At 56.4% G+C, this 14,326-nt stretch overlaps 1 protein-coding gene across 1 annotated transcript in view; it reads right to left on the minus strand.

The window, feature by feature from the left end:
* Window positions 1-1,557: 1,557 nt before the first annotated feature.
* Window positions 1,558-14,326, minus strand: part of FAM178B (family with sequence similarity 178 member B) — a 96,315-nt gene continuing 83,546 nt past the window's right edge. The window contains exons 14-16 of the mRNA XM_052649535.1: window positions 3,701-3,778; window positions 3,251-3,403; window positions 1,558-1,590 (exon numbers count right to left, since the gene is read on the minus strand). Coding sequence (XP_052505495.1) covers window positions 1,558-1,590; window positions 3,251-3,403; window positions 3,701-3,778 — 264 coding nt within the window. The remainder of the gene's footprint in view (window positions 1,591-3,250; window positions 3,404-3,700; window positions 3,779-14,326) is intronic.

A 14,326-nucleotide genomic window follows, 5' to 3' on the forward strand; every position in this document is an offset into this window, starting at 1 on the left:
TCCAAGCCTCCCTGGCAGACAGCTTCTCTACCTCTCACCTGGCAAAGGCAGGGAGACAACCTGCATGGTGCCTGGTGCCCTGCTGTGAGCTCGCGCCCTTTGAATTATAGATGCCCCCGACTCCCAGCAGCTTCCCAGGTGGTGCAGTGGTAAAGAACACACTTGCCAATGATCCCGGGGTCGGGAAGATCCCCTGGAATAGGGAATGGCAACCCACTCCAGCATTCTAGCCTGGAGAATCCCATGGACAGAGGAGCCTGGTGAGCTAGTCCATAGGGTCGCAAAGAGTCTGACGCAACTGAACGATTGAGACCACACACCGGCTCCCAGCATTCTTCGGACCCAGTGAGGACCTTCAACAGGCCCAGGGAATGATGGGCTGCCCTTCGGGTCTGCAAACTGAGGCACTTGGCCTGGAAGGTCCTTTATTTCGGGGGAGTCTCTCTCCTACTTAACTGGCCTTAACTTGGCATGACAGAACAAAGAAGAGGGACAAATAAACAAAGTCACAAACACAGCCATGGTGAACGCAGGCAGATGCTAGGGGCTGAGCTGGATCACGGGCATGGGCCCAGTGCGCAGGGCTACTTCCTCTTCAACTCCTGTGGCCCCTGCAAAACCCCTCCCAACCTAGAAAGGCTGGGGAAGGGCCAGAGACTAGCAGTGGATTCTCAGGGCAGAGAGAAAAAGTGATACCCATGGATACCCTGGGGGTGCCGAAGGATACCTGCTCTCAAAGGGAGCAGGTCGAAGACATCTAGCACCCCTTTAGGGATCAGGGCCGACAAAACCTGATCTTGGGTAAGGCCAAGAGAAAACAAAAAGTACTGGGAGCTAACCACCCCCGCTCCCAACTGCTAAGTCTGGGAGTTGATTTCAGAGCTCAACAATAAACCGAATTAAGGGTAATTACAGCCCTCACCATTTCACCCCATGGCTCTTCCCCAGTGGCTGCAGGGGGGTGGTTTCAGACTGGTCCAAATGGATGTTCCCTACCCCTGCTGCCAGGATTTCTGACAGCTTTCAGGCCATAGCCAAGACTGTTCATAAACCCTGAAGGTTTAATAAACAGTCCTCTGCCGCAGGGGGCAGGGCAGGGCCTGAGACCCAGTCACGCAACTGGCCCCCGGTGAGAATTCTGCAAAGCACAAGCGGAGAAATCAGGAAACTGGACGCTGGGCACAGGCCCTCAGTAAGGGACCAGAGGAACTCTTCTAAACCACTGATGCTGAGACTTTAGTGTGCACAAAGAACCCTCACATAAATGACACACAGAGAAGTGGAGGAAGGTGGGGAGGAGGGTGGCTGCGGGGCTCGGGAGGCCCAGGGAAACCCGAGTTTTGGAGACGATGGCCTTGGGGAGTGGAGACGATGGGGAAGGGATGGAGCCGTGCGAGGCAGAACCCTTGCCCAGCGGGCCTCAGGGCAGCGGGGGAGGCGGGCGCTCGCTTCGGCTGGTTGGTCTTCCCCTGGCCGCCATTCTCCATGACTCGTTGCCTAGGCTGTGTTCACTGCTTGCCAGAGCCAGGAGCGCAGGGCCACCCTTGCCCTGCTCCATTAGATGCCCTCCCAGAGGCGGAAGTACTGGGCCTGCAGCAAAGAGAAGGGCATGGTGTGATGGTCTGGGCCCATGGGCCCCACGGACCTGATGTTCCCCGACTCTCCAGCGCCCCCTGAACATCCACCAAGGCCTCCTCCTGCCACTTGCTAAGCCACAGGCTCCGGGGGCTCCTGTCCAGGTGAGGATGCGGCAGGTCAATAGGCCCCCCGGCCACAGCTCTGCCTTGCTTCCCTCTACTGCCAGCTCGCAGGCCCAGGCAGTGTGAGAGGAAGCTGGGGCCTGGCCCTGGCTCGGCCAGGCTGCGAATCATTTTCCCTTCTTTTCACGACAAGCACACCGCTTCCCACCAGAGACCAGTGTGTTCCAGTTCCTCAGGGGTGGAGGGTGAGGGCTGCTTTCCAGCTTTCTCAGAGATGTGTGCAATCTGAGACCCAAGCCACAGCCTGGGGCTGATGTGTCAGCCCCAAGTCAGAGGTCACAGGCCGCTGGGGGGTGGGGCACGGAGGGGAAGGAAAGGGGGCTCAGGGGCAGTGTGAGGGGAGTTGGAGACAGAGTTCTTAGGAGACCCAGCTCATCTCTATCAGGGGCTGGGGGTGGGACGGCTGCTTGTTGGTGGAACCAACAGAGGCCAGAAGCCAGGCCGCCAGAGAGAGGGGCTGGACCGTGCTTAATTCTGCAGGCGTGCAAGTCAGGCTGGCTTGGTGCCCTGGTCTTGATATTTGCAAGCCACAGCCTGTGTGATGGAGCAAGCTGTTTAACCTCTCAGCAACTCTTAGCTAGCTTGTCCATCTGTAAAATGGGATCACAACAATACCTGCCTTGTGGAGGGGGCGGTTATGTGGACTCATGTAGAAGAGGATCTTTATTCAATAAATATTAGCTATGAATATTATCACAAGCCAATCCTAAAGGAAATCAACCCTGAATATTAACTGGAAGGACTGACGCTGAAGCTGAAGCTCCAATACTTTGGCCACCTGATGTGAAGAGCTGACTCACTGGAAAAGACCCTGATGTGGGGAAAGACTGAGGGCAGGAGAAGGGGGCGACAGAGGAACAGATGGCTGGATGGCATCACTGACTCAACGGACATGAGTTTGAGCAAACTCTCGGAGATAGTGAAGGATGGGAACGCCTGACTTGCTGCAGCCCATGGGGTCACATGCAAAGAGTTTGTTTAACACGACTGAGTGACTGAACAATTATTACCCAGAGAGTCTGAAAAATCAGGAGCGCAGGGTCGTTGCTACAAAAATTAAGAGGAACCAGGGTCACCTGGGTGTGTTCCTCCCAGCAGAGTAGGAGGCCAACCTCAAGCCTGCAGGACAGCTGGGCAGAGGGTGGACAGCTGGTGCCTCTGGTGTCCCTTCCTGGCACCGCTCTCGACAAACCGGCCCTCTGGTCTAGGCGCCTCCCTCTTTCTGGGGTGAAGTTTCTCTTTGCCTTTACCCAGGAGCCAGCTTGTCTGTGTCCCCCTCACTGCACCCCTACCCTGGGCGTTTGACCCTTGATGAGAAAGATGATGATCCACCAAGATGCATCTCCCCCCTACCCCCCACTGCCCTCTCCCATCTCCCAGCCAGGAGCCTGGCAGCTGCAGAGAGGGCAGATGCTCTGCCGGCTCTGGTCAGTTAACTGACCACTTCCCTCCCCTTCCAAGCCTGGGGGCGGGTGGGGCGGGGGCACCACCTGGGGCTGGCAGTGTGCCAGCAGCTCCTGCCAGCGGATGTAGGTCTGGGCAGCTAGGTCCTTGAGAGTGGTCCGATGCATGGCCTGGGGGCTCTCCCGGATATGGGTATTGATGTGGCGGTCCAACTGCGTGCAGAGCAGCTGCAGCTCTCCCTGCAGAGGCCACGGGAGGGCAGGGCGGGCGGGCCACGGGGTGGGGGAGGGGAGCACGGAGTTAGAGAAAGAGGAGGCTGGTCTGAGTGACTGCTCAGCAGTGGGGCAGGAAAGGGAGGGGAGGCATGGGCAACTGGGGGCATGGGTCAGTATCCCTTCGGAGGGCCTGCTGGGAGGAGGATGAGGCCGGCTTCCCCAGGCCTGCTTTTTCCTCAGCCTCCCACTCTTTCCAGTTCCTGGCAGTGGGCTGGGCTCCTCCACTGCCAGGCCCAGCCCAGCCTCTCCTGGGAGACTCACCCACTGGTCTGGAGTAATGTCCTGGCAGCTGACCACCACCCCGGCCAGGGTCAGGAGGCTGTGGCACAGGTAGCAGACCTGGGGAGAGACGGGCTTCCTTGACTCCACTGCCGCAAGCCCAGCCCGGGTTTCCTGCGCCCACAGTGTCCGGAAGGCGTCTTCCAAGAGGGCTCTGGGCCCCAGTCACTCAGCGCTCTCTAGGGCCCTGATGAATGACCATCCTCTCTCCCTTCAGAAAAGGAAGAACTCTCTGTCACCTGGAAATCCACACCGTCCCCCAGCCCTGAGGCTCCCGTGGACACCCCTTCACAGACAGATGTGCGAGTCAGTCCGGACACCCTCGCTGTGCTGACCCGAGGCGGTGCAGAGGGAAGGAAGTCTGGTTGAACATTTGCCCCCTCACCCACCTACTCATGCCTTTGCTCTTGCCCCCTGGACAACCAGGGGTGAACGCAGGACCAAGGCCAGTTCTATCCGATAAGAGGAGGCTTTGATCCCCTGGTGCCCTTGGAGGGCTGTTGGGGCCCATTCGTTCATGGGACATTCACCTGCTGCACAGAGGGAATGAAGGGCGGGGCGCACCTGCCCCGAAGACGGGCGAGGCTCCTGCTGGGAAGACAGCCGGCTCCTGGCACCCAGCGGGCACACCCCTCCCCAACTCAGAGGCTCCCACTGCCTCGTCCCCTTCAGGCTCCTTCTAAGATAGGAAGGGTGGCAGGAAACACCCCACCGTGGTGCCCCGGGCAGATAACCCACCCCGAGGCTGTGCTGGGAGGGGAGAGGCAGGCTCCAGAGATGGCCAGCCGGGCTCCAGCTTGGTGATAATGGGGTGGGAGGTCAGAGTCAGCCAAGGTTCCCCTGTTCCCCCACTTCCCCTGCCCTTATCACCCTCCCCCTTTACAGCATCTGGCGGTGCTCCAGAATAGTGACAGTCTCTGCACAGAGGCGGCGGCCTCCTAGGGGCAGAAGCTGGGGCCATGTTTGAGGACACCAGACACTCTGCAGTGTACACACTCTTCTCCCCCTCAAATACCATGTGCAAAATCCCGAGGACACAGGCCACCCGCCCCACTCCTCCAGCAGCACCTGTGATGCCCAGGACCCAGCCCGTTCTTTAGTCAACATCTGAGGCCTGCAGGTGGCTAATGCCATGGGCTGGCCGGGTTGGGACTTGACACCTCGCAGCAGGGGAAAAGCAGGAGCCCACTGGGTGTGCCTCCAGGCCGTGATGCCCCCGGGGGTGTTGGGGACTGATCCAGCATCCCTAGCCAGCTCCATCTGCAGGATCCCCCTCCCCAGCCTGGCCTTGCCCTCGGAGGCCCAGGGCACTTAGAACTCCTGAGCTCTGCAGTCCTGGCAAACGGCTCTTTCCCGCCACCCCAGCCCCAGAGAGCAGGCTCAGGCCTGTGTACCAGACACTGTACCCTGACTAAGACACTGCCACAAACACCCAGACGCTAGAGGGGAAAAGGTACTTCAGGAAGGCAATTGTCTGGCCCATGAATACTGAATGAATCTCAGCTTTGCCTTGGCCCGGAAGGAGAAAGGGTCCTTCCAGCTTTCAGGGTGGGAGGCCACGGTGATGATGTGTAGTTCTGAAGGCTTCGGGGAGGAAGTGACTAAACCTGACCAGGCCCCAGAGGAGCAGTAGGATTTGAGGTGAAGATAGCCTTGAGGGGGCGGGATCACACCACCTGACAGACCCCAGGGGCTGATGCAAGAAGCTGAGGCAGGGCTCACTTCTGGGGGACTGACCGCTGCTGGGGGACCAGCTGGGCTGGAGCAGAGGGAGGGAGGGCGCCCTGGGAACAGGGCTGGCTGGCGGCAGAGGGGTCAGACAGCGGGCAGTGGAGGCCACTCAGAGCTGCTCTGGAGCGGGGAGACGGCGCGGTGGGGACAGAGGGGGTTAGGGGGCACGTGGGGAGAGCAGGCACTAGAATCTGTTGGGACAGAATCCACCCAAGCGGAACCACCACTCTGAGAAGAATTACAGCTCCTCCATCTTTTTTTTTTTAAAGATTATTTCTCTACACTGTGTGTGATTTCCTCATATAATCAGAATATAATGAAAAAATTTTACATTAATTTTAAAAGAGACAATGCCAATTATAACTGACTCTGTCCAGTTGGGTCTGGGGTGGGTGTGGGGCAGGGGAGAGGGCGGAGACCTTGGAAAGCACGGAGCCCGAGGCTGGTCTTGGAGAGGGGCTTTGAGCAGTGGAGGGAGAAGCTGAGAAGGGGGGATGCCAAGGAAAACATCCAGGGGCAATGACTGCAGGGAGGGCGGCTGGGAGGGGCAAGCTTGAAAGCGGGTGTGGAAGAGGGCAGAGAGGGCCTGAGGCTTGTAAACATTTACTTGCTTACAGGTGACATGCCAGCTGGACATGCCTTCCACCCGCCCCTGACCCCCTACTCCTCTCTGAACTATCTTCCTGGCTGGGAGGCGTGGTGAGGGTGGGCCTGGGATCTGAAGAAAGCCCTGGAGGGAAGTCTGTACAGTGGGGAATTACTGAGAACAGGTTTCACAATTTCATTCTTATGCCGATTCCCATCATTGAATCTGGAGGGAAAATCCCAGCAGCGGGGTAGGTGAGGGATTGGAAGGAAAGCTGACCTTTTCCAGTCCTGTGGCCACTGCTGAGTTTTCCAAATTTGCTGGCATATTGAGTGCAGCACTTTCACAGCATCGTCTTTTAGGATTTCAAATAGCTCAGCTGGAATTCCATCACCTGCACTAGCTTTATTCATAGTGATGTTTCCTAAGGCTCACTTGACTTCGCATTCCAGGATGTCTGGCTCTAGGTGAGTGATCACACCATCGTGATTATCTGGGTCATGAAGATCTTTTTTGTACATTTCTTCTGTGTATTCTTGCCACTTCTTCTTAATATCTTCTGCTTCTGTTAGGTCCATACCATTTCTGTCCTTTATTGAGCCCGTCTTTGCATGAAATGTTTTCCCTTGGTATCTCTAATTTTCTTGGAGAGATCTCTAGTCTTTCTCATTCTATTGTTTTCCTCTATTTTTTTGCATTGATCACTGAGGAAGGCTTTCTTATCTCTCCTTGCTATTCTTTGGAACTCTGCATTTAAATGGGTATATCTTTCCTTTTCTCCTTTGCCTTTATTGTCACCCTGCTTATTTAACGTATATGCAGAGTACATCATGAGAAATGCTGAATGAAGCACAAGCTGGAATATAACCTCAGACATGCAGATGACACCACCCTTATGGCAGAAAGCAAAGAACTAAAGAGTCTCTTGAAAGAGGAGAGTGAAAAAGTTGGCTTAAAACTCAACATTCAGAAAACTAACATCATGGCATCCGCTCCAATCACTTTATGGCAAATAGATGGGGAAACAATGGAAACGGGGAGAGTCTTTATTTTTTCGGGCTCCAAAATCACTGCAGATGGTGACTGCAGCCATGAAATTAAAAGACACTTGCTCTTGGAAGGAAAGCTATGAACAATCTAGACAGCATATTCAAAAGCAGAGACATTACTTTGCCAACAAAGATCCGTCGAGTCAAAGCTATGGTTTTTCCAGTAGTCATGTATGGATGTGAGAGTTGGACTATAAGGAAAGCTGAGCGCCAAAGAATTGATGCTTTTGAACTGTGGTGTCGGAGAAGACTCTTGCGAGTCTCTTGGACTGCAAGGAGATCCAACCAGTCCATCCTAAAGGAGATCAGACCTGGGTGTTCATTGGAAGGACTGATGCTGAAGCTGAAACTCCAATACTTCGGCCACCTGATGCAAAGAACTGACTCGCTAGAAAAGACCCTGATGCTGGGAAAGATTGAAGGTGGGAGGAGAAGGGGACAACAGAGGATGAGATGGTTGGATGGCATCACCGACTCGATGGACGTGAGTTTGAGTAAGCTCTGGGAGTTGGTGATGGACAGGGAAGTCTGGCATGCTGCAGTCCATGGAATCACAAAGAGCTGGACATGACTGAGAGACTGAACTGGACTAACGTGTGGGAACAGCAAGAAGGAATAAGTAATTCTGAAGAAAAGGCCTTTAAGTCACCTTTTGTAAGTCGATTTTCCAAATGACAACACCTACCTGGAAGGATGACTGGGAGCACACGAGAGTGACCCCTGCAGGTGGGCCTAAGTGAGCCCTTTAGGAAAGACTGCTCTGATTGAAAGGGATAAGGAACCACCTGTGGTCAGAAATCAGGACCCAGACAGCAGTCTTGACAGTGGTGCTTTTAGGAAAAACGGGGCTTCCCTGATAGCTCAGACAGTAAAGAATCTGTCTGCAATGTGGGAGACCAGGGTTCAATCCCTGGGTTCAGTCCCTGGGCAGGGCACGGCAACCCACTCCAGAATTCTTGCCTAGAGAATCCCATGGACAGAAGAGCCTGGCAGGCTACAGTCCATAGGGTTGCAAAGAGTCAGACGTGACTGAGCGGCTGAACACTCTAGAAAAAAGCACTTTGTTAGCAGCAGAGTTGCCTAGACCGTTCCTCCCCTCATATCCCCCACCCGCAGTCTCTGCTTCGAGAGGACGAGGAAAGGTAAGGCAGTGTGTGTCCTCTGGTTCAGACACAGGGACAGACCAGGGTACTGGGGGCCTGCCAGGATTCTCCTGAACCCCCAGCCTCCCCCAGGCTCCTCTCCCCTGCCCTGTTTCTGTGAAGGGCAGAACATGAGCGTGACGGGGACTCCGGGAGGCTGGGGGAGGCCCTCTGGGGAGGTGGGTGGTTCGGGTTGGGCAGGAGACAGGGCCTGCCGCTCAGTAAACTGCCAGGTGTGAGGGCTGCGTTTCCTGCTCCATTTGAGCTGTGACCAATTCCTGAACTCAGCAAGCCCCATCCTGTCCCGCTGGCACCACAGAGACGTAGGGAAGGGAAGCTGGGCAGAGGCCAAGCCTCGGCAGGGCCAGGGCCGCAAGCGCTTGGGGGCCCTCCCTCCAGCCTGCGGCCCCTTTGTTTGTGGTTGTTTAGTCGCTCAGTGGTGCCTGGCTGTTTGCGACCCCGCGGACTGTAGCCCACCAGCCTCCTCTCTCCTTGGGATTCTCCAGTCAAGAACACTGGAGTGGGTTGCCACTTCCTTCTGCAGGGGGTCTTCCCAGATCCAGGGATCGAACCTGAGTTTCCTGGGTTAGCAGGAGTGTTCTTTAGCCCTGAGTCACCTAGGAAGCCCAGGTCCTCAAGGGCAGGTGTGTGTGTGTATGCGGGATAGGGGTCGGTGTGGCTTCAGGGTTACCCAGCAGTGCGGGGGTCATGCCCCTGGTAGGGGGTTGTGTCCGTCCAAGCCCGGACATCTTGTCTGTAGAATGGGCCCCTCCCCATCTCCACAGCTCAGGCCACCCAGTCCCTCCAGACTGGCCGTGAGTGGAGGCTGGGAAGCCCCCATGGGAAACAGGGCCTGGAAACCTCAGTCAACAACTTGGGGAGAGGCAGAGTCTGAGGCATAGGACGTGCCTGAACCCAATGCTGACAAGAAAGGACGGTCCCTTTCCACCGCTGCCAGCGGAGCCTGCAGCTTCCATCTTCTGGGTCTGGTGGGCGGGCTTTTCTGAGAAGGACTGTGCTGGATGCCTCCTTCCCGGCTCTAGAGCCTGGAGGCGGGCCCTGTCCTCCCCCTGGGGAAGGATGACAAGGCAGAGGGATAGGAGACAGGCCCACAGGGCTTGTCACCGTGAGGGGGCTGGGGGAGGGGAAGGCCACTGCCTCCTTTTCTGGTCCAGCTAGTTCCAGCCCGGGAACTGCTGGCCAAGTCTCCGTTTGTAGAGCTTTCGTCATAAGACGGAGGGAGAAAGGGTGGACGTTTCCCAGGAAATTCATGCTTTAGAAAATTCCCCTCTAGCTAATGCCAAGGGAGCTGGCTGTGGGTTATTTCCCCTAAGAAAGGGCAGAGGGGGAGGGAGAGGACGTCCCAGCAAGCCTCGAGAACTGTACAGTTTCTCCCACCTCGGGTCTGATCAAGAGTCTAGGATCACCCGAGGTAACCCTTTGAACCCAGCCCCCTCCCCAGACGCTGCCAGCCTGGGGCCCGGGTGAGGGTGGGGTATGGGAGACCTTGCCCTTGGTTGGGGGATCCTTCAGGAGCAATCCAGCCAGGCTCTGGGGCAGCTGCTGTGGAGGCTGGGAAGGCCAGACTGACTCAAAGGACCTTCTAGCCAGCCTGCTGGGGCCCAGGAGCACACGACGCACAGGTGTGGTTCAGCAAGCTGGCCTTCAAAGCCGCCTGCTGCCCGGGTCCCCGCCTGGGGTGCCAGGACCCCAGAGCAGCTCCCCTGGGCTCGCCGCTCCATGCTCACAGGCTCTGGGAGAGAGGCTGTCCTGGGGCCCAGTCCGCTCTGCTCTCAGCCCCAGCTGGAACACCTGTGCCGTAGGTCCCATGGCTACCACCTGTGGGTCCTCTCGGGGGCTTTGATCTTGGAGACACACACATGCTGAAGGTTGGTTCTAGAACCAGTGAAGTCTGGGAAAGACTGAACCATTTCAAACCCAAGGCTAGAGCTGGGTCCTAATGAATTCTCTTCCTTGCTTTCTCCATTTATCAAACTGAGCCCTACAGCCCCACTGCACAGTACCCTGACCCAGCACACTCCCACAGAGGCCACAGTAGATGTGGAAGCTGAGCTTAGAGAGGTCCCCTGACTGCATGACTATCTCCAGTAAGGCTTAGGAGTGAAACAGATGTGCGTACACGCTCCCTTAAGCTGGACAAGCTGTGAATGTTTCCTAACAGATTTAACCCTGGGGGCTGCAGGCCAGAGCCCCAGGAGAGGCTGGGCAAATAACAACAAAAATAACTAGTCATGAATAATCCTGAAGTGGGCTTCCCTGGTGGCTCAGTGGTAAAGAATCTACCTGGAGTGCAGGAGATGTGAGTTTGATCCTTAGGCCAGAAGATCCCCTGGAGGAGGAAATGGCAACCCACCCCAGTATTCTTGCCTAGGAAATCACATGGACAGAGGAGCCTGGCGGGCTGCAGTCCATGGGGTCGCGAAGATCGGACACAACTGAGGCGTCGCGAAGAGTCGGACATGACTTAGCAACTAAACCACAACCCTGAGGGAGGGTTATGTGCAGGGTCCCAGGCCGAGAGCCTCAGCGTAGTGACAGACTAAAGATAAGAGGGGATGCACTTCCCCGGGCGAGCCGCTTCTGGACCTGTCCTGGAGGGTGGCGCCTTCCAACACCTCTAGGGTGCTGTTTCTTCCTATCTTCTTCCGCCCAACAAGTTAACTGCGAGATTTATTCTTCTTGCTCAGGCTGTTCCTGCTCCAAGGTCACACTCTCTGGCCTTGGCTTTGGTAAGCCCCAGAAGCAGCAAGTGGAGGGCAGTGCCCAAAGGAAAGCCAAGTTTGGAAGTGACTCTGACCAGGGCAGGTCACCGGTCACAAGTCCCAGAGAGAAGGAAATGGCAAGGACGCATGCACCATCACCAGGAAATGGCATGACGACACGGCACCTCTTCCTAGCCCAGGGTCCCTGAGGGCCCAGGGCACAGAGGCCGGAGAGTAGACGTCACAGGCGCAGGGCCTGCCAGACTCAGCCCGGGGGCCTGCGAGGCCAGACACTCGATTCCGTAAATGAGAGCGCCTCTTTAGGCAAGGGCGTGGGTGGAACCCTCAACAAGGAGCAGGATGAGGCCGACCGGGTGATGGGAGATGGGCGGGCAGCCTCTGGGTGGGGCTAGAACTTCTGGCTCAGGAATGGCCACTTCCTAGAGAGCTGCTCTCAAGGCCCAGCTGGGCAGAGAGATGTGATATGATGTCTCTGCTGAGGCTGCGAGAGGACCCCGGGGCCCAGCCTGGGTCCCCTCTACAGATTCCTCAGAAGATGAGCCCCTCACCTACTCTTTTAGCTGTCCACAGGAAGTATGTTCACAGACCTGAGACCCTGAGCTCACTGGAAAGGGATGGAGGGTTCCTTTTTCAGCTGTATCCTGAACTTGGAATTGGACCTGGAGTGGCCCTGGCCCCTGGGCTCAGCAGTGAGGATACAGAGGGAACTGGGGGCCGTGGTGGGCCAGGTGGGAAGATGAGTGTGTTAGATGCTCAGTCGTGTCCGACTCTTTGAGACCCTATGGACTGTAGCCCGCCAGGCTCCTCTGTCCATGGGATTCTCCAGGCATGAATACTGGAGCGGGTTGCTGTTCCCTTCTCCAGAGGATCTTCCTGACCCGGGGACTGAACCTGGGTCTTCAGCGTTGCAGGCGGATTCCTTACTGTCTGAGCCACCCGGAGGCCCTGTGAAAGAGATAAGCTGAGGCAAAGGGGGAAGGCTGAGGGCTTTTTGTTCCTGTGGGTCTGCGGCAGGGGGTCATCTCGGCGCATCTGCCCCTTCCAGTGTCCACGGGTGAGAGGAACGAGGGGGCTGCAGGCAAACCCAGCCTACTCTTCCCTTCTGGCTTCCTGCTGGCCATGGGGTGAGGGGAGATGACAGGCAGGGACTGGCGGCCCTTCCTGCTCCTTGGCTGGGACAGAGACCCTGGCCCCAGGGGGATCTGGAACCGAGGTCCAGCTCTGCTGGCTGCCCTGAGAAGCATGGGATTCTCAGTGCCTCTGTTTGGGAATCTATGTCTGGGTGTGCACAAGTGCATCAGTGCATGGGTGCACTGCGGGGAGCCCCTGAGACCAGCCGGGGTGTTGGTAAAGGCCTCCTCCAGGGGCTGGAGAGGCCCCTTGGAGCAGTGGCTTCCTGCCTTCTCTTTCTTATCTTTCTCACTCACTGAGTTGTTGGGAAGCACTGCCCTCCTTACACTTCCCACATGGGGCTCTGAAGGCCAGAGGGATGCTGCGGACACTAAGGTTTCCCAGTGCCCAGGATCCCATCCCCTCCTTCTGTCAAGTCCCAGCCTCCTGTCCCCAACACCAGGCCAAGGTGCCCCATAGTGGGGACTTCAGACCTGACTCCAAGGGAAGCCCAGTAGTCCAGGCCTGCCAATCACGGTATGCCTGGCTATGGGACTGGCTGAGAGGGGAGCACACGACTCAAGCCAAGCCAGCCACACTCAGCTCTGGGACTCTGTTAGGATGTAGCACAGAAGCTCCTTCTTCCCCCTGGCTAGGGAGTCAGCTTAAAAGTCTGTATTAAAACAACTACGATCATGGCATCCGACCCCACTGCTTCATGGCAAACAGAAGGGAAAAAGGTGGAAGCAGTGACAGATTTCCTCTTCTTCGGCTCTAAAATCACTGTGGATGGTGACTGTAGCCATCAGATTAGAAGACGATTGCTTCTTGGCAGGAAAGTTACGACAAACCTAGCCAGTGTGTTAAAAAGCAAAGACATCACTTTGCTGACGGAGGTCTGTATAGTCAAGGCTATGATCTTTCCAGCAGTCATGTATGGATATGAGAGCTGGACAATAAAGAAGGCTGAGGACTGAAGAATTGATGCTTTTGAACTGTGGAGTTAGTGAAGACTCTTGAGAGTCCCTTGGACAGCAAGGAGATCAAACCAGTCAATCTTGAAGGAAATCAACTCTGAATACTCTTTGGAAGGACTGATGCTGAAGCTAAAGCTCTAATACTTTGGCCACCTAATGAGAACGGCTGATTCATTGGAAAAGACCCTGATGCTGGGAAAGACTGAGGCAGAAGAAGAGGGCAACAGAAGATGAGATGGTTGGATAGTGTCACTGACTCAATAGACATGAATTTGGGCAAACTCCAGGAAATGGTGAGGAACAGGGAAGCCTGGTGTGCTACAGTCCATGGGGTCGCGAAGAGCTGGATGCGACTTGGTGACCGGACAGAAACAAGGGTTGCGGCGGGAAGGATATAAGCCTTGGAATGTCTCAGGGGCAGCAGCAAAGCTGCCTGGGAAGGCACCAGAGGGCGGAGGCGAGAGAGGCAGAGAGCAGCACCGAGGCTGGGGACACTGCTCGGCTCTGGCCCAGTTAAGCCCGATGAGCTGTCCCAGACCTTTTGGGACATGTTTGTGTCACTACAGGGTCCTGGCACAGGGTGAGAAGGGACAGGAAAGGTGGGGAGCAGGAGAGCAGCAGAGAGGGCTGTGGTCTGCCAGGCTCCTCCCAACCGAGCACAGCCAGTGGGGGACCCTGGCCCCCCCACCAGGTGTATGGTGGTGTGAGTGGAGCCTAAGTTGCTTAGACATGGTTCTTAGAAGCCACACGCTGAACTCCCTGGCGGTCCAGTGGTTAGGACCTTGTGCTCTCATTGCCAGGCCCTGGGTTTGATCCTTGGTTAGGGAACTAAGACCCTGCAAGCCAGCACTGCTCCCCTCCACTGGCATTCTCAAGACTGGTGGGTGGGGCTGGGTATACAGAGATGGGGAAGGGTTCCTCACCAGACTGTACCTGCTCAAGGCAGGCGTTTCAGTGAGCGCATCAGACCCTAGCCCCTGCCCTCAAAGGCAACTCTGTTCAGGCGTGTGAAGAAATGGGTGGACGGCAAGGGCTGAATAAACAGACTGCAATGATCACCAAGGACAGAAGAGACGGGCCAGGCATCACCAGGAAGGAGGACCAGCAGGAGCAAAGACAACGGCCAAAGAACGGCAGGTTTCGGGCAAAGGCACCCATCGCTCGGAATCAAGCGGGGCGGTTTGATTCACAGGAGAAGAACTGCATGGGTGGAGTAGGGTGAGCTGACAAAGCCCGTGGATAGCAGGGTTTGAATGTGATGTGACAGGC

This window comes from Budorcas taxicolor, chromosome 11, assembly GCF_023091745.1.
Source record: "Budorcas taxicolor isolate Tak-1 chromosome 11, Takin1.1, whole genome shotgun sequence".
NCBI classification, from domain to species: Eukaryota; Metazoa; Chordata; class Mammalia; order Artiodactyla; family Bovidae; genus Budorcas; species Budorcas taxicolor.